We start from the raw sequence: 18,836 nt of genomic DNA on the forward strand, positions 1-18,836 counted from the left end.
AAGGGCGGGGACCATCACTGTCTTGTCATCAGTCTCCCAAACACCTCTTCGTACCTACCTTTCCCCCTTGAAGCCTCCTAAAAACTTGTGGACTCTTTAAAAGGATGAGCATGTTACTGATATGGAGGAGAGATAGATAGACTGAAGAATAAACAAAAAGAGAAAAGGAAGAGAAGGAACAGAATCGAGGGGATGAGATAAGGCCTGTCTCACCTCCAGCATTCCCCAGTATTATGCATGGGTGTTGAGCTGGAACATTCCACAACACCACAAGTGGACATCCTGGAAGGAGCGGGAAAGGAATGGGAACAGTTATGTGGGAGGCACCTATAGCAAGAAGATGTGATGCTAACAGAGAGGCAGGATCCAGTCATGGTCAACTGGAACAAGCCAAGCCAAGCCAACCCAACACCAAAACTCACCTCCACCCATCCAGCTCTCTGGAGATAGGATGAACCCAAGGAGGGATTGAGAGATCAAGTACAGAGTTGTTAGGGATTCTGGTGAGGGAAGGAGACAGTCTTGAGAAGAGAAACATCTCCTGGCAGGGTTTGTCTCCAAAAGCCTTTTCCCTGGAAGGTGCTTCCTAGAACCATTAGGTGTGAAGTCATGGTAGCCATGGTGGAAAGGAGAAGCTAAAGCATTGTCAGCAGGAATCCTCATCTTCTGGTTATAGAAGGCAAATGGCAACTAGGCCAGGAGCTTCCTGAGCTAGACTGAATGCTCTGGAGGAAGAGGGGCCCAACCAGAAAGAACAGCGAGTGCGACGGCCTGGCAGTGAGATCAGCCTTGGCATGGCCAAGGACAGAAAGTACAAGGCACCGTGGCTGGAGCATAGGGATGAAATGCAGAGGGGCAGGCCTACCTGCACACCTCATCATGTAAGACAATGGGTCCCTCCTGCCCCCACCAGCTAAACATTGGAGTCACCTGGAGAGCTTTTAATAGTCTTGATGCCTGGAACCCATCCCCAGAGATTCTGTTTAATTGATCTGAGGTGTCTCCTGGGCATCAGGAATTTAAAAGTTCCCCTGATGATTCTAATGTACAACCAAGGCTGTGAACCACTGACAAGATCTTGGGGGCCACAGCAAGGCACTTGGATTGGTGACAATACAAGTGTCCTGAAGAGACTCAGAGACCCAGATCCAGAAAGAACCCAATGTCTAAGAAACCTTGGGGTGGGGGTGTAGCCAAGAAAATGAAGCAATCCAAAGGAAAAGAGACAAAAGAGAACAGACAAAAAGCCCAAGAGAGGCAGAGAAATCCAGAAAATGAGACAAACTGGAAGGGGCCAAACCAGACAAGTGCAGACAGGCCCAAAGGGCCAGAGACAGAGAAAGGGAAAGCTTGTGTTTTCGTTTCCCATTTGCTGCTATAACAAATGATCATAAACTTGTTTGAAATGTGTGAAACAACACACACTTATTATCTTACAGTCTATAGTTCAAAAGTCTGAAATGGGTCTTAATGGGCTAAAATCAAGGGGTCAGCAGGGCTGGGTTCCTTCTGGATGCTCTAGTGGAGAATCCATTCCCTTGCCTTTTGCAGCTTCTAGAGGTTGCCCACTTCCTTTGCTCATGGCCTCCTTCCTCAGTCTTCAAAGCCTTCCAAGCTTCTGTCTCTCTGGTTGTCCTCTTCTGCTTCCGTCTTCTGCTTCTAAGGACCCTTGTGATTACATTGGACCCACTTGGAGACTTTGGAATAATCTCCCTATTTTTTTTTGTGAGAAAGATCAGCCCTGAGCTAACATCCATGCCAATCCTCCTCTTTTTGCTGAGGAAGACTGGCCCTGAGCTAACATCCATGCTGATCTTCCTCCACTTTATGTCACAGCATGGCTTGACAAGCGGTGCGTCGGTGCGCGCCCAGGATTTGAACCCAGGCTGCCAGCAGCGGAGCGCACGCACGTAACTGCTACGCCACGGGGCCGGCCCCAATAATCTCCCTATTTTAAACTCAACTGATTAGCAATCTTAATTCCATCTGCAAACCCAATTCCCCTTTGCCACGTAAGGTAATATATTCGCAGCTTCCAGGAATTAGGACATGGACATCTTTGGGGGACCACTGTTCTACCTAACATAACATGGAAGTCCATCTTTTATGAAATAGGTTATGGTTGTATCTGTAGTCTTTTACTTGGGTAGCTGTGCATTTTGTGAGCATTGAGCTGGGAGGTTTATTCCAAAATGAGTGTACATGTGTTTATTTGTGTAGGTTTGTTTATCAGGGTGTCATATTTGAGTGTCTCCCTGAAAAGTATGGGTGGGGGGAGAAGCATGCCTGGAGGGGGTGCCTAATAAAGTGCTGCTGCTCCATAAAGACTTACTGTTGTTGTATTGTTGTTCTTGTATTGTTGTTTATTGACAATAAAACTAACAACAGAGTGGCTCTTTGCATGTTTTCTTTGAGTATGTCTATTGGTCTCTAAATAATACTGGGTGTCCATCCCAGTGATATCTAGTGTGTATGAGACTATTCGGACATATCTGTGATGTTTGCGTTATATGAATGTATCTGTCTGTAAGTTTGGGGCACATTTGGGCATTTAGACATCAATGAATGTACACGCATGTTTGTAAACAGTGTGTGTGATCATAGTTGTAGACATCTGGAGGTTTACTTATTCACAAACCCCCAAGGGTATCCAGACAGAAAGGCCTAGCGTGAGAGAGGCTAAAGGGCTAGGAAGAGGAGGGAGCAGGGAGGAAGAGGAGAGGAGAGAAGAGGAGGGGAAAGGAGAAAAGAGACAGAGAGATGGAGATGAGGGAAGAGGGAACAAGGAAAGATCAGAAAAAAATCAGAAAGCAGAAGAAAGTTCTAGAGGTCTAAAAAAAGAGGCAGGGTGGAGTCACAGCAAGGGCACAAATCAGAAGATCTGGGTATGGCTCCACTTCTCATCATTCCCTTGCTGTGTGACCTTGGCAATGCCAGCTCTCTGGGCCTCAGTTTACCAAGAGAGTTGAAATAGATAACCCTTGGGTACATTTCAAAGAAGGAGAGAAAGAGAAAAGTGGACATAAAAACATACACAGGGAAAGATAGAGAGAAAGAACTAGAAAGAGAGACATAGGAAGAAAGCAACAGGAGAGGCCCTGGGAGCTAGCCAGAGGTAGAGCTGAGAGAGCCCAACTCTGACTCCTTGAGACAGGAGTGTGGGCGACTTCTCCCCACCTCTTACTGCAAAGCTTCAGAGTGTCCTCGAGCCCTTAATAGGTAAGGCAGGAAGATGGAAAGCAGAGAGGTGCCTGGAATGACAGCCGCGCACTTACACTCACAGGCCTGCCAAAGCCACACAAACCAGGATCCAGCTTCTGGCCCCCAGCCCCCAGATGTAGGTGTGCCAGCCACCTGGAATGACTCACACCCTGGCCATCTGGGCACACATGCCAAAAGCGAGTCTGGGCACCCTGCCCACCCGCACACCACAGGCGGAGGAGGATGTGAGATTCGGGCTCTTCAGGGGGTGACAGGGGACTACCCTTCCCACACATTGCTACCTTGCCCTCAGAGCGTTCCCTAGTGACCACATCCTCGGCTCGAGGACTTAGGTGTCCTTTCCTCCCACTCTCCTCCTCCAAACTTTACTGCGAAGGGAGAGAACCAGATGAGGTGTTACGCAAGGCCTGATGTTTACCTCCCGCAGGGGCCTCCTCCCTCGCTATAAAGCATGACGTGGTAGGGAGATTCGCAGAGACTGAGACTGAAGAGAGAGGCAAGCCCAGGATAGGGGCAGAAAAGCGTCAGAAAGTTAACGCGGGAGACGGAGAGAGGGGCACGGACTCAGCAAGCAGCAGGGGCGGCCCGCCGTCTGCGCGCTCGAAGGCGGTCGCGGTGGTCGCGGAAGGGACGGCGCCCGGACGCTGGCTCCCTATGGAGGCGCCCGAGCTGGGCCCGGGGCTAGTGGAGCGTCTGGAGCAACTGGCGACGTGCCCGCTGTGTGGGGGCCCCTTCGAGGACCCCGTGCTCCTGGCGTGTGAACACAGCTTCTGCCGCGCGTGCCTGGCCCGCTGCTGGGGGACCCCGCCGGCGACCGGCACCGAGGCGTCCCCCACCGCCTGCCCCTGCTGCGGACTGCCGTGCCCCCGCCGCAGCCTGAGGTCTAATGTGCGGCTGGCGGTGGAGGTGCGGATCAGCCGCGGACTGCGGGAGAAGCTGGCCGAGCCCGGGGCCCGCACGGGGAAACGCCGAGGAGGCCGCATCCCCACCATGGGCTGCCTGGACCCGCACGGAGAGGTGAGGCGGGCGTGCGCTTCACGGGGCCGCAGCTATTGGTGTAAGGGGCAGATTCCTGGGGCATAGGGGAATGGTACCTCCCTAGCCCGATCCCTATGGAAGTTTAGGCAAAAGATGGAGTTGAGGAGAGAAAAGCAAAGCACGAGGGGGCGGGGGCTAACCCCTCCTCACCGTGAAGCGAGAGGGGCCAAGGGAGGACGACGGGAAGGAGTTGACACTTTGCCCAGAGGAGAGGGGGCTGGACGGATGCCTGGATCTGGTGAGAGGAGCTGGAGAGAAGGGGTTGGGGCACTAGACAGAACGCTAGGAGCCCCCCGGAGCCCCCGCACAGAGCGCGGGAACTGCGGGAGGATGGGGAATGACGCCGCGAGGCGCCCAGGAGGAGGAGACCCGAAGAGCGGTGGGAGCCGGCGGGGGGGTCGGGGAACGGCGGGAGGAGCTGACTGGGGCGGGGGCGAGCAGGGGTCCTGGAGGGGCTGGGGGAGGGGCGGGGATCAGAACTGGCATAATGGAGGGGGAGCAGGAGGGAGGGCGGAGAAAAAGCTGGAGTGGAGAGGCGGGTAAGGAAGGGGCTGTCAAAAGTAGGAAGGGACGGGGGAGCAGATCCAAACGCCCCTGTAGCGTAGCGGGGTTGGTTCCCGAGCTCTGGCCTTAGCCAAGGTGTGTGTTGTTTGTTATTATTGTCCTCAGCTCCTCCCAGGGCCCCAGGCAGGGGTGGCGACGGGTGGAGGCGGGATTTGGAAGAACAGCCACTGGGCCTCTGGCTCCTCTCCATATCCCAGCCTTATTAGCTCCCTAACCCTCGCGTCCCTCCTGGGCCATCAACCAAGCCCCTTCCCTTGCCTGACCCCCAGGCGTCCGGAATTCCCGACTGGCTTCTCCCCAGCAGCCGAGCCGGTCTCAGGTCATGCTTCCGCCCTTTGAAGTCTACATAGACCTAATTAGTCTAGGTGTAATTGGCATAATTAGGCAAATTGCTTTTCCTCTCTCCCCTTCACCACCATACTGCTCTGCTCCAGTCGTGCCCAGTGGACAGTGAAGGGGTAAGGGGGAATCCTAGCGCGAATTTGGAGGAGGGGGCATCCAGCGCCCTCTCCTGGCTCCCATGGTACCCTGCAGATCTGTTCCACCTGGGACACATCCAAGTCCAGCTGCCTCCTTGGCCACGGTAGACAGACACAAAGCAAAGGGCCCCATAAACGCCATTGGGCTTTTATGGCAAGAGGGGAAGCAGCTTTATTATAGGGCTTTTATGCAGCAACTCTTAGCCCAAAGGCTCTGGGAGTGTGTTTGGTCTGTGTGATGGAGGGGGAGGGGGACGTTTATCTGGGATACACCTCAGGACACTGCATAAGAATAGGAGCCCCTGAGATTGAGAATGAGGCTGGGGGGCAGAGGGTGCAGCAGGGAAAAGTAAGGACTCTGGGGGCAAGAAAAAAGCATGGATGAGGCTGGGGAAGGGGAACTGAGAGCACTTGGGGCATAGGTGAAGGGGAGGTCAGTAGGGGATAGAGTTAGGAGGATGCAGATGAAGTGGTGATGGAGAGAGAGTAAGCAAGGGTCAGGAAAGGGGAAGGGGGAGAATGAGAGGAAAAGGGAGCACAGGGGATAAAGAGGTGAGATCACTCTGAGAGGTGGGGAGGGACCTCACCAACTCAGGTGCAGCTACCTGAGGACGGGGAAGAAGGGGGGCTCCCCACAGTATGAAGCCCAGAGCTCACATCCATGTTTTCTTCTGCCCACTCCAGGATACGAGGCAGACATGGAAAAGGTGAGTTCTACTTTTACTGTTCCTTCCTTTCCACTCCCAGCTGCCACATCCATCACCTTCTCACTGGGCCCACATCCTTGTCCCCACTCACAGAGAGGTTTTGTGGGTGTGGCGTCACCCCTTTTTGCTCCAGAGATGTGAGTGGGGTAGGGGTGGCGGCATCAGAGGGCAGAGGGTGTCTACCGATTTCCTGACCCTTCTCCCTCATCTGTCCAGATTTGATGCCCCAACACCCAAGTCATCTAACTCTGAGGATGATCTCCCTGAAGATTACCCAGTGGTCAAAAACATGCTTCACAGACTGACAGGTAAGGAGGGCAGATGGAAGGGAACAGAATGATAGTCTGTTTTAGGTTTGCACCCTTTTCTCTCAAAAACGATCACGTCCTTTTTGATGCCTGTATTAGTTTCCCAGAACTGCTGTAACAAAGCATCACACACTGAGTGGCTTAAACTTAGAAATTTACTGTCTCACAGATGTGGAGGTAGAAGTCAAGGCGTCGGCAGTGTTGGCTCCTTCTGAGGGCTGTGAGGGAGAATCTGTTCCATGACTCTCTCCTAGCTTCTGATAGCTTCTGGTGGCTTCAGGCGTTCCCTGGCCTGTAGACAGCATTCTCTCTGTGTCTTCACATTATCTTCCCTCTGTACACACTTGTCTCTGGGTCCAAATTTCCCCTTTTTATAAGGACACCAGTCATACTGGATTAGGGTCTACCCTAAGGACCTCATTGTAATTTGATTACCTCTGTAAAGATTCTATTTCCAAATATGGTCACATTCTAAAGTACTGGGGGACTTCAACATATCTTTTTGGGGGGGGACGCAATTCAACTCATAACAATGTCTATCCTCAATTCCTCATATTCCAGCCACTCTCCCCTCTTACCTTTTCATACACTCACACAACACACCCTTGGAGGTCAGCTGCCCCTCGAGAATCTCTGCTTCCACCATTTCTCATCACTCTTCTCCAGATGGGTCTCAGGACTCCTGCATCTCCCTGCTCCTGGTGGGACTCTGGGCCTTTTCTGCAGCTTCTGGGGAATTCCTTCCTCCATCACTCCCACAGCTGCCCACCACCCTTTAAACTGCCTAGAGAAGATGATCTACCCTTTGGGTCACCCACCATCCCACCCAACCCAGATTACTTCTAGCACCCCTAATCCAGAAATCTTTCCTCAAAGCACTCGGCCAATGATTATTTCTTTCCAGTCCCTTTGGCTATCACCACTTTCTCTCTCCTCCTCTGCCCCACCCTCCCTGTAGAAATAGGCCTGTCCACTCCCACCTATTCCTGTGGGTGGGTGGGCTGGTTTCTCAGGATACCTTGAATTCCTCCCTTTGCCCCTCCCTTCTGTAACTTGGGGTTCCGGTACCTAGTATCAGTCTTCCTCTTTAGATCCACCTTCCTCATCTTGCTGACCCAGCTCCCATGCCCCACTCCAGATGCTGCAGATGGAGGCATCAGTCCTCACTCCTCCCTAGAGGTCAGGTCAGCCTCACTCTTCTCCCAGCCCACAAGTCAGGAGACCTCTCCTTTGATCTCTGCGCTGTGCCCCCTGCCCTGGGCCAGCAGGGTCCTTCTCCAAGTCCAATTCTATAGAAGTGGCACATCAGTGCGCAGGTTGGGTCTTGCCTAGGCCTGCCCTTCATATGCCTTCACCCTCTTCGGTCCTACAGCTGCCTTTGAGCTGCTGTGGGGCCTCTCACAAGCCTGCTGCTGCGTATTCTCCCTTCTATCCCTCCTGACTCGGAAAACCCTCTCACGCGGTCCTCTGCCTGCCTTCCCCTCTCCAGCCGACCTGACCCTGGACCCTGGCACTGCACACTGCCGCCTGCTTATCTCCGAGGATCGCCGCAGCGTCCGGCTGGCCCCACCAGGGACACCTGCGCCCCCTGATGGCCCCGCGCGCTTCGATCAGCTCCCAGCGGTGCTGGGCGCACAGGGCTTCCGGGCTGGCCGCCACTGCTGGGAGGTGGAAACCTCGGACACTGCCTCTTGCAGAGACTCCTCCGGGGAGGAGGAGGAGGATGGGGAGAGCCTCTATGCCGTGGGAGCTGCCGGGGAGTCGGTGTGACGCAAGGGCCGAGTAGGGCTGTGCCCCGCAGGGGCTGTGTGGGCCGTGGAGGGACGCGGTGGCCGCCTGTGGGCACTCACAGCGCCTGAGCCCACCCCACTGGGCAGCACCGGGCCCCCGCCACGGCGCATTCGCGTGGACTTGGACTGGGAGCGGGGCCGCGTGGCCTTCTACGATGGCCGCTCGCTCGACCTGCTCTTCGCCTTCCAGGCGCCCGGCCCCCTGGGCGAGCGCATCTTCCCACTGCTCTGCACCCGAGACCCCCGTGCCCCGCTCCGCATAGTGCCAACGGAAGGCTGAGTCTCGCCCACAACCCCCATTCTAGTTTGGCCCATAACGAGGCTGCTTCCTTTTGGCCGTGGAAATCCCCACTCATTCCAGGGATCACGTCCACAAGCCCACTGCTGTGTATTGATAAGCACCCTCACCCACCTACATTGTCTCTTTTCTCCCAAATAGTAAGACTTCAACTGGCCTCCAGTTTCCACATCCACACCCAAAGTCAAATCCATTCCTGCCCCCCTCCTCTTGCGCCTTTTCTCCTCCACGTCTACCCCAGTACTTCCCAACTGATCCCTCCCCTTCTACCTTCTATTCCAGGCCTGAATTGGGGACCAGGCCCTGACCCATCAGTATTGGTAAATGGCCAGTGTTTACTACAGAGGCCCTGCTAGTCAAATATTTACTTCCCACCCCTGCCTCGCCTAGTCTCAAAGAAGGGCCCAGTGCCTTCTCCACAACTCTAAGGTTTGGGCTTCCCTACCCTGTTGACTCAAGAGAAACAAGAGCCTACTCCTAAAAAACAGGAGACGTGACTCTGGCTTGGGCCTTAGGGCTTTCTAGAGAGCTTAATACCACCCCCGCCCCTTCTTTTTTTGTTGAAGATGAGCCCTGAGCTAGCATCTGTGCCAATCCTCCTCTACATGTGGGTTGCTGTCACAGCATGGCTGATGAGTGGTGCAGGTCTGCGCTGGGGATCTGAACCAAGAACCCTGGCCACCAAAGCAGAGAGCACCAAACTCAACCACTATGCCACAGGCCCGGCCCCTTAATACCCCTTTTTTGGAGGGCAGGGAGAGAGGCAGGCCAGTTCTACTCCACTCTTGACGGCTTTCTGTGCTCACAGCCTTTCCCATTAAGAACCTTCTTAAATCTCCCCCCTGCACATACTCAAAGTAAGAAACCAATGGTGCTACCTCTCCTTTCCTCAACCTGGGAATGGCCCAGACACCCCAAATTTATCCTTGTGTATAGCCTCACATCTTTCCCCATATGTATAAATGGGCCCATATTTAACACGTTTTGTGATGTTGCATTATTTATTTTGTGCATCTGTGGCAATAAATGAGATCTCCACGGTGGTATGGATTTGACTGATCTCTGCAACTAGAGATGCATGGCAAGAGGCCTGGAAGACAATATCCAGATCCCAGTAAGGGGTGGGGAGGGCCGAGAGAGCTGGCCATCTGGACTGGCAGAGACATCAAAGCCTAGGAAGGAAGGGGTAAGAGTGTGGTGTAGGGGACATACCCCCAGCTCTTTGCTCCCTCCCTTTTCCTTCCTCTCCCAGGGACCCAGGCCCCTGGCGCTGTTTTAACTGTCTCTGAAGCTGGAAGACCAAAAGCTGAGGAGACAGTTGGCTCTAAGTGAGCCAGCTGTGTCAGAAATCCTAGATCACATGAGAAGGGTGACGAGAGAGGACATGACTATTTCTTTTTCCCTTAAAGGTGAGGATGACAAAGACCTTTCTCCTAACTCCTCTTGAGGGCATGAGAGGAGTGAGGAGGAGGGGAAGGGCTGGGAGCCCTGAGGTCTCCCATCAGACCTCATATCCCACAGGCAAGGACTAAGAGTTAGGACTATATAAATACATAGTTGAAGAGCTCTAAGCCAGGATTAACAAGCATAGCTGGGGCAAGATTGCCTGGAATCTGACTGGGACTCTGGCAGTGAAAGCTGGGGCTGATGGAAACCCACTTTAAGTGTTTGGGACTCAGGGAGAGAGTGCAGGGGGCCAAGATAACTGGATCCCAGGACAGGCAGTTTGGCAGTGAGAACAAAGGGAAGAAACTGGGACCAAGATGCCTGGATCCCTGGAGAGAGGAGGATGGGTAATGGAAGGAGAAATGAGGGCTAAGGGAACCCAGAAGCCTGGGTTCTGGAATAGCAGCAAGTCAGAATTCCAGGTTCTCTGTCCACTCACCGCTCCCTCTTCCCTCTATCAGGCAGAGGAGAGGGGAGGAGGGGGCTGGAGAAGGGATCAAACCATGAGTTTAGACCCCAGGTAGCCACATGAATACATTCAGGGCCAAACAGACACAGGAATGGTGGGGGAGAGAGGAATTTAGTGCTGCATTGGCCCTGGAGGGGGCTGGGAGGGGTCAGGAGGTTGGGGAGGGGTGGTGGGGCTCGGTCCCGGGGTTGCATGACGCCGTCCTTTGCGGTGGCCCCGTACACAGTGTGTATGACCACAGCCCTCCTCTTCCTCCTCATCACTCTCCGTGGAGCTCTCGCCAAAGGCCCGAGGTTTCTCATAAATACAGCAGCCTGGATTTGGAGGGAGGAGCCCAGTTAAAAAGGAGGAAGAGTAAGATGTAGAGTCTGTTCCATTCCCACTGGATCTCAGTAAAGATTCCTACTTCCACCATTGTCTCCTCCTACCTTCCAGGATACAGCTTCCCCAGGCCTACCCCCTGGGACTCAGGCACCCAACTCCCTTGTCCTTTTCGAGACCCAGGAATCCAAAGCTCTACTTCTCCCACCTCTGATACCTCTTGCCTTCAGGCCTTGGCACATCACAATTCAAGCCCCTCCCTATCTCTTTCCCTCTAACATTAACCTCCTTTCCCTGATGCCAGGGAACAACCAAGGCAGCGACAGGATTGCGAGCATCTGGGGGCTTCAGGAAGGCCAGTGAATGTGAGAAGGTAGAAGGTAGGCAGAGGGGAGCCAGAATTCCAGGGTTACTGTGGGACAACAATTACTCACATTTTGATGAGCGGCGCCCCATGTGTTCGTTGTCCACAGTGTCACTTGTCCATTCCACCTTTTTCTCTGGCTTCCGTTTCCGAAGTTTGATGGTTAGGCTCCGGTTCTCCTGGAAGGTTACGAGGGAAGGGCATAACTATCTAGTCTGCTCCTTACTGATCTTTCCCACTCCCTCCCAGGGGCATTCTCTCTTCCCCTTCCCAGCTCAATCAGTATCACAGACATAGCCCCAGGGGAGCTGAGTGCTAAGAGAAGATAAAATAGTTAACAGGCCTTTGACCTCAGGCAGCCCCTTGAGGAATAGAGAAGTATTATTTCCTGTTCTTGATAACTGCCAGTATACAGAGAAGACACAGTTCCTAACCTAGGGAAGGTCCCAGCAAATCTTCAAAGGAAAATATAATCCTCGCTGTTTCTCCGTCTTCCTCCCCAAATCATCCTCGGTGGTATTAATACATGAAAATTATTTTCTCAGTCCCCAATGCCTAATCTTTGATCTTTTTCCAGACCCCCTATTCTTCTTACCAGTAAAGAAAGAACCCCATTCTCACCTTTCTCATCTTCAAGCCCAGGCCTCCCCACCTCTTATCCACCTACTCCCTAGCATCCTGGTATCTCTGGTAACTATTACTCAAAAATCCTTTAATCCAGGGGTTATTAAGCCCAATACGACGTTCTCCCTTTGAAAGCAACTTAATCTGTTTTTGAAAAAATGCTAGGTTTTCCTCTATTTACATCTCTGATTTCACAAAATATTATCTTCATCTCCTTTTTCTTGTTCCATTATTCCATCCACTCTCTTTTACACTCATCCCTTCAACAAATATTTAAGGATAAGTACGCTTCCAGTCAAACTCTCCTACAGCTTGCCTCCAACCATGCTTTCTTACACAGCCCTTCATTTCCCCCCAGCACCTCCCTTACCCCTTAATCCCCGAGCTCCCATTCTTTCATTATTTACACACACCACCACCCCACGCAGCAGCATCCTAACTCTAACTATTACACATCGCTTGATCAGCCTCCTGCACCATCTCTGCCACTCCAAATATCCCCAGTATCTTGTGATTCTCCCAACCCCAGATAGTCAACCCCACTCTTCCCATATGCCCAGGCCAGGCCCGTCGAGCTACTCTCAAAAGCCCTATCCCCTCCCTCTCGGTATCTCCCAGACCCCTACAAAGCACCGCCCCCCGCCTTTCTCACGGGCTCGGTTGTCACGGTAACCGTTGTCTCAGTGATGGTCTCACTCAGCCCTGCCCCTGCCTCGGCCATGGCTAAGGCTGAGGAGAGGAAGGGACACCCTTTCCTTTTTCTGTGTTTCTGGGGTCTAAAAGAATCGGTATCGGATTCAGAGTAGTAGCCAGGATCCTCCACCTTCTTTTTCTCCCTTCCTCTTGGGCCTCTGCTTCCCCACCCCTGGGGATAACCTGTCCAACCCCACTTCCGGCTCTCCTCTTCCGGGTGTGACGCATTCCGTAGTCCCCCTTTTGCACTAAGCGCGTTAAAGCGCAGGCGTCGCCGGATTAGTTCCGCCGTAATGTGACAGTGCGCAGGCGCCACAAGAAAGCGACACAGACTTGGCGGAAGAGGCGTCACTGCGGCTGTGGGAGGAGGGGGGTCGTCAAGGGCAGCGCGCGCACGTACAGCACAGAGCAGGCAGGAGGGGGCGGTCCGGAAGGGGAGAGCTGGGTTGGCCGCTGCGGATCGGGTGTGGCGCGGTGCCCGCCGCCGGGGAAGGGCGAGTGCCGCACCTGGTTCAGACGTCCGGTAGCTGAGCCCATCCTCTTCCCCATCTTTAACCCTGGGTGGGTGGGAGAGCGGGGGAAACTTAGGGGCAATAGTAATAACTCTACAATGGCCTATTTTCGTTTCGTCTATTATTGTTATTTCCCCTATTATTGTTTCGACTGGGAATCAGAGAACCAGGACCTAGGAGCAGTTGGAAACGCACTTGCTTAAGAATCTGGGTTCTAGTCCTCGCCCTGGGCCTGCAGGTGTTTGAGCGGGGCACTTAATGCACCTTCAACTTGTATTTTTTCCTGTCACTGTGCTAGATCTTGAAGATAAAAGCGATAAAACACGCAGACCCTGCCTTTTAGCTCCCAGTCTAGTGGGAAAGACTGGCATGCTTAGGACCAACAAAACTATAAGACACTGGGATATTAACATAGATGTAAATCTCATCTGTGAAACTGATTTCAGTTACATACTGCCAACATTCTCTCTGGGATGGAGGTAAGATTAAGCACAGAAATGGTCATAAATTACAATATAGGCCAGTTTATGCTATGGTAAAAAATATGTGCATGTTTCTCAGGGAGCAAAAGAGTGGTAAAAAGGGAAGTGGAAGGCAAATGTTATTTTGTTTTTTTTGGTAAAGAGAGAAGCTTACAAAGTGTAGCTGTGTGCACTGATGGAAATGCAGTTTTGACCTGCTGAGATGTAAGGGGAGTGCCTGACAAAGCTTGACAGGTAGGGGTGGTTATATGGGAGGCCCTGTCTGCTTTACTAAGAAACTTGGCCTTTATCCAGTCAGTGTTAGGGGCCAGGAAAGGGGAGGGTAGAAACATGCACAGATTTGTTTCAGATTTCAGGAGTAGGGCGGGAAAGTCAACTACAAGAACAGTTCAAAAGTACAGTGGAGAAGACTGCCCTGCCCATCCCTCCAAGTTGCTGAAGAGGTCAAACAAGATAGGGTATGCTTGAGAGCTCTGAATATATAAAGGGCCATACAATGACAAGATAATCAGTATTACTGTCACCCATTGATTGCCATTTAAGCCAAGGAATGCAGGAAGACTGATGCTCAGACTAAAATTTGAATATGTTTATTGTGCCTGGACTATATATTTGTTTCCCTTTTAAGTTTTTGGTTCAAAGTGAAAAAAGCAAGATACTGAGCATGGGGCCCGCCCCATGGCTTAGCGGTTAAGTGTGCGCACTCCGCTGCTGGTGGCCCAGGTTGGGATCCCGGGTGCGCACCAACGCACTGCTTCTCCAGCTATGCTGAGGCCATGTCCCACATACAGCAACTAGAAGGATGTGCAGCTATGACATACAACTATCTACTGGGGCTTTGGGGAAAAAATAAATAAATAAATAAAATTAAAAAAAAAAAAGATACTGAGCATGTATAGTAGAGCCTATTTAAAAAAAAGAAAACCAAATATCTCTGTGGATTCCTTGTGATTTTTTTTTCTTTCTACCTTTCTATATAAGAATCTATCACAATGAATATATATTATATTTACCTCAAGAGCAATAAAAAAAACAATTTCCAAAATGTCCACCTGTCGCAAGTACATACTAGTATCCCTTAGTATCAGATTTTTTGTTGTCCTAACTTACACATCAAATATATCTCATCAAATTTTCTGTTGAATCTCTCACTATCCAAACTCCCACTTTTTGTTTCCCTAAACTCAGGAACTAAATAGATTTAGATAGTAAGTTAACATTGCTGTTTTTTTTTTTTTTATCGTGAGGAAGACTAGCCCTGAGCTAACAACTGTTGCCAATCCTCCTCTTTCTCGCTAAGGAAGACTGGCCCTGGGCCAACATCCATGCGCATCTTCCTCCATTTTATGTGGGAGGCCTGCCACAGCATGGCTTGATGAGTGGTGCATAAGTCCGTGCCAGGATCTGAACCTGCAAACCCTGGGCTGACAGAAGTGGAGCCCACAGGGCCGGCCCCGTGGCTTAGCGGTTAAGTCCGCAAGCTCCGCTGCTGGCGGCCCGGGTTCGGATCCCGGGCGCGCACCGACCCACTGCTTCTCCGGCCATGCTGAGGCCGTGTCCCACATACAGCAACTAGAAGGATGTGTGCAGCTATGACATACAACTATCTACTGGGGCTTTGGGGGGAAAATAAATAAATAAATAATAAATAAAAAAAAAAAAGAAGTGGAGCCCACAAACTTAACCACTATGCCACCAGGCTGGCCCCAACATTGCTTTTTTATATTAGCCTCATTCCTGGCTCCATTCTTTTCTCTTTGTTTTTTTTCCTTTTTCTTTGTCATGTACTAATTTATATTATCTTTTTGTAGCTGATATATTTGTTGAAAGAACAAATATATCTCTGTGAGCTCATTTAAATTCCTTTTGGAACAAGACACACAGTAAATAACATACATATATCTGGCTCTTATATAAAAATATAACTTTAATAAGGAAACTCAACTAAAGGTAGGAGTACTCTGGAGACAATGGTAATCCCCATATGATGATCTTCTCCTCTGGGAGCAAAACACTGCAAACAGGGGATGGACAAAGGATCTGAGAACCCAATATCCTTCACCTTCCAAGGAAGAAGAGAGGAAGGGATTGTTGAGTCGTCCAGAAAAAAAAAATCAAGAGTCTTCCTTCTCCTGAAACCTATGAAGAAAAAAGAACTTGTTATATTTGAACAAAGGAAGAGGTTCCAGCAATTTAAGATGAGACACACAAATAATCAAGGAAGGACTTTCACTTATGACACTGTGGAGGACTAGCTCCCTTAAACAATCCTCCAAATTTAAGACCACTAAAAATGCTGGAATTCGGGGCCAGCCCGGTAGCCTAGCTAAGTTCCTACACTCCGCTTTGGCAGCCCGGAGTTTGCAGGTTCGGATTCCTGGGCACAGACCTTTGCACCACTCATCAAGCCATGCTGTGGCGGCATCCCATATACAAAATAGAGGAAGATGGGCACAGATGTTAGCTTAGGGGTAATCTTCCTCAGGCAAAAGAGGAAGATTGGCAATGGATGTTAGCTCAGGGCTGATCTTCCTCATCAAAAAAAAATCGAATGAATTATGAAATATGCAAAGATTTCTTAGGACACAAAAAGTACTAGCCATAAAAGAAAAAAAAAAGGATAAACTGGACCTCACAAAACTTAAGAACTTCTCATTAATAAAAAAAAAAAATAGTTAAAAAAATACAAAGGACAGATTGGGAAAAAAGTCCTCTCAAAAGATATATCTAACTATAAATATTTTTAATCCATTGAAGAGATGGCAAGAAAGTAAAGGCAACCTTCACACTGGGTAAAATGATGTAAAACCAGGAATCTAGACAGGTAAGTTAAACTCAAGTCCTTGCTACCATAGTGCCCTTGCTGTTTTGACAGCCACAGGGAGGAACTAGAAACCTAGAATGGAGATACTCTGCATAAATTTGGGCCACCCAAAGGGCTACTCCTTTGTGTAAAAGTGAACAAGGAAAAAAAAAATCCACCTCTGCAGAAGGGGAATCTGACTACCTCACAAGGTAGAGGGAGAAAAAATCTTCTCTGAGAATTTCTAACCATAAGCTGGCCCTTATATGGATTTGCAGCCCGAATTTATACTACCTATGTGCTCCAAAAAACCTGAAGCCAAGAATTTATTTAAAGTAATTCCGGCTCGGTAGTGCCTCAAGGCACCTGAACAGGAAACATAGATGCTGAGGATACAGCATTCACCCCAGGCCTCAAAGAATTCCCATACTTCAGACTCTAAAAAATCCAAGCTTATAGTCAAAAATCACAAAACAAAGAAAAAAAGCACCATGAGAGAGTCAGCAAAAATAACAGACAGCAGTATCAGACTCACAAAAATGATGGGTATCAGAATTATCAGACACAGTATAAATCATCATGTTTAATATATTTAAAAGTAACATTTTAAGACTAAAAGGAGCAATTTAAAATATGATTAAGGAATTGGGAATTATAATGACTGAGGAAATTTGAAAAAATAATCAAGTAGAACTCAAAAGAAAACTTTTTCTAAAGTAACAATAATTGAAATAAACTGAAGACAGAGTTAGTGACCTGGAAGAGAGACCTGAAGAATTTACCCAGAGGCAGCATAAAGAGAAAAAGAGATGAAAAATATGAAAGACAGGGTGAGAGAAATGGAGGGTGAAAGAGAAGGTTTATTAAACAACTAATTAATTAGAGCTCCAGAAAAAGCAATATTCAATGAGATAATGGCTGATAATTTTCCAAGGTTGATGAAAAAAAAGTCAATCCTGAGTTTTAGAAAGTCCAACAAATCCCAAACAGGATAAATAAAAGAAAGCCACATCTTGATATATTGTAGTGAAACTGCAGAACACCAAAGACCAAGAGGAGTTCTCAAAACCATTAAGAGAGCCCATGTTTTTTAAATTAGGCACGATTAATTCTCACCAAAATAAAACTACCTTGAGTGCAGCAGAAGATTCCAGCATAACATCCTGACCACTAAGCAATACTTGCCTTCTGTATTTTTCCATTTCCTTTAAAATATCTTAAAAGGTTTAGTTCACTGGCTATAAAAAGGATAAGAAAAGTGTAATTTTTAAAAATAAAAAACGACCACAAATCTCCCTACTATCTGAACTGTACAGAAATGAGGGATGGGACCAAAGGAAACAATTGCTTCTTTGGTACAAAAAGTAAATCACTGGATTTGTTTAGTTAGCAAACAGACTGAGACAGGGCAGAGGGAAGGGAAAGGATACGCACTTGCAGTTGGTACAGGTGTAGAAGACAGTCTGCCCTTCATCAGCTGAGCGCATCTGTCTGGTGTGGTATGCCATTCCCTCGTGACCACATCGAGAGCAGCGCCTGTCAACCTGGGAAGCAACTAGTGGATTAGGGAGGCCTAGTCGTATCCCCCCTACTTCTCATAGGAATCAGGCTATCACACTCCTCAGACACTGCTGCTCTAAAGCTCCCTCTTCCCTCTTAGAATTGGCTACAAAACTCCACAGGTCTCAGCAATCATCCTCCATTTCTTTCCCAACGCTCCTTGGGGGGCCATGCTTGATGTAACTAACTTACCACGGGTCCCTGGAACTCAGGTCCTTCCTCCATCGACATAGGCATGGCTGTCCCCAGTTTGTGGAACACAAATGAGGTCTTCACAACTTTCCCTTCGAAGTCTGCACAGGCAGTAAGAATCGGTTGCGGAAACAAGCGGAGGGAGCTGACACCCGCAACTCCCTCTTGATTAGGCCAGGAGGTCCTACATCCTTCCCTTCAGGTTTAGTCCCAAGACCAAAAGTGTGAGCGCCTGATCTCCTGCTTTAGGGTTCCCCTCTCCGATCCCACCGATCCTGAGGTCCCCAAGCCTCCGACCCTTCCATGCCGGGCCCTCCGCCGGGGCAGCTGCGTACAAGCCCCTCACCTCGCACGTTGATGGAGAAGCCACAGCGAGTACAAGTGACCGTATCCTGAGCCCCGGGCAGAGGCAGGACCGAGCCGCAATCCGGACAGAAATCCAGGTCCGACTGAAAGCTGGAGGAGGTGCCGGCGAGGTCCATGACGGACAGGCTGTCGAGGGCTGAGAAGGGAATAAGAAGTTGATTAACAAGCGAGTAGCTCCCTCCCCACTCAGGGGTCATTTCTATTCTGTCCCTGGAGCTAAGCATACATAACCGGAGCCCTCCTCCCACGCATGCCTCGTATGCCCAAGGGTCCCGTATTCCCAGCCTGCGTCGAGTACCCCCTGACTCAGTGGCTTTCCTCGGGCAGGCGAGAGGAGCTAGCCAACTCCGCGGGCTAGAGCGCCGGCCCTGCGCGGGCAATGGGGAAGCGAGCGCGCGGCGGGCTAGAGCGTCCACGCGTTGCGGCTCACGATTGGCTGTGACGTCATAATTAATCGCAAACGTGACCCTGACAGTCCTCGAGAGGCAGAGGAACGTCTCTGAAGGTGCAGGCCGGGCCTCTCTTCAGCCTGGTTCTGTATGGTCGGATAAGAAAACGGGTAATCGATGCTGGGCCTCCGGCTACTTTTCCCCTCAAG

The 18,836-nt window shown here is 50.3% G+C and overlaps 3 protein-coding genes across 5 annotated transcripts; 1 reads left to right on the plus strand and 2 right to left on the minus strand.

The window, feature by feature from the left end:
- The first annotated feature begins 3,748 nt into the window (after window positions 1-3,748).
- RNF39 (ring finger protein 39) lies at window positions 3,749-9,302 on the plus strand. The gene is given in 4 exon segments (XM_058554922.1): window positions 3,749-4,239; window positions 5,988-6,010; window positions 6,227-6,318; window positions 7,808-9,302. Coding segments are annotated over 4 exon segments (1,059 nt in total). The 5' UTR covers window positions 3,749-3,876; the 3' UTR covers window positions 8,389-9,302.
- Window positions 9,303-9,388: 86 nt separating this feature from the next.
- On the minus strand, window positions 9,389-12,447 carry PPP1R11 (protein phosphatase 1 regulatory inhibitor subunit 11). Its single transcript, XM_058554923.1, has 3 exons — window positions 12,283-12,447; window positions 11,077-11,185; window positions 9,389-10,635 (listed from the first exon to the last, which is right to left on the minus strand). Exons 1-3 carry the CDS (start codon window positions 12,349-12,351, stop codon window positions 10,433-10,435), a joined length of 381 nt encoding a protein of 126 aa, XP_058410906.1. The 5' UTR covers window positions 12,352-12,447; the 3' UTR covers window positions 9,389-10,432.
- A 2,777-nt stretch (window positions 12,448-15,224) lies between these two features.
- Window positions 15,225-18,619, minus strand: POLR1H (RNA polymerase I subunit H). 3 transcript variants are annotated; one of them, XM_058554926.1, is made up of 5 exons: window positions 18,537-18,619; window positions 18,219-18,374; window positions 17,873-17,973; window positions 17,555-17,664; window positions 15,225-15,456 (listed from the first exon to the last, which is right to left on the minus strand). In XM_058554926.1, the coding sequence occupies exons 2-5, from the start codon at window positions 18,352-18,354 to the stop codon at window positions 15,432-15,434; spliced, it is 372 nt and encodes a 123-aa protein (XP_058410909.1). In that variant the 5' UTR covers window positions 18,355-18,374; window positions 18,537-18,619; the 3' UTR covers window positions 15,225-15,431. The 3 variants fall into 3 exon arrangements, with proteins under 3 accessions (XP_058410909.1, XP_058410907.1, XP_058410908.1); XM_058554924.1 differs by lacking the exon at window positions 18,537-18,619 and having other exon boundaries at window positions 18,219-18,492; XM_058554925.1 differs by lacking the exons at window positions 17,555-17,664; window positions 18,537-18,619 and having other exon boundaries at window positions 18,219-18,492.
- Window positions 18,620-18,836: the final 217 nt, after the last annotated feature.

This window comes from Diceros bicornis, chromosome 14 (assembly GCF_020826845.1).
Source record: "Diceros bicornis minor isolate mBicDic1 chromosome 14, mDicBic1.mat.cur, whole genome shotgun sequence".
Taxonomy (NCBI): Eukaryota; Metazoa; Chordata; class Mammalia; order Perissodactyla; family Rhinocerotidae; genus Diceros; species Diceros bicornis.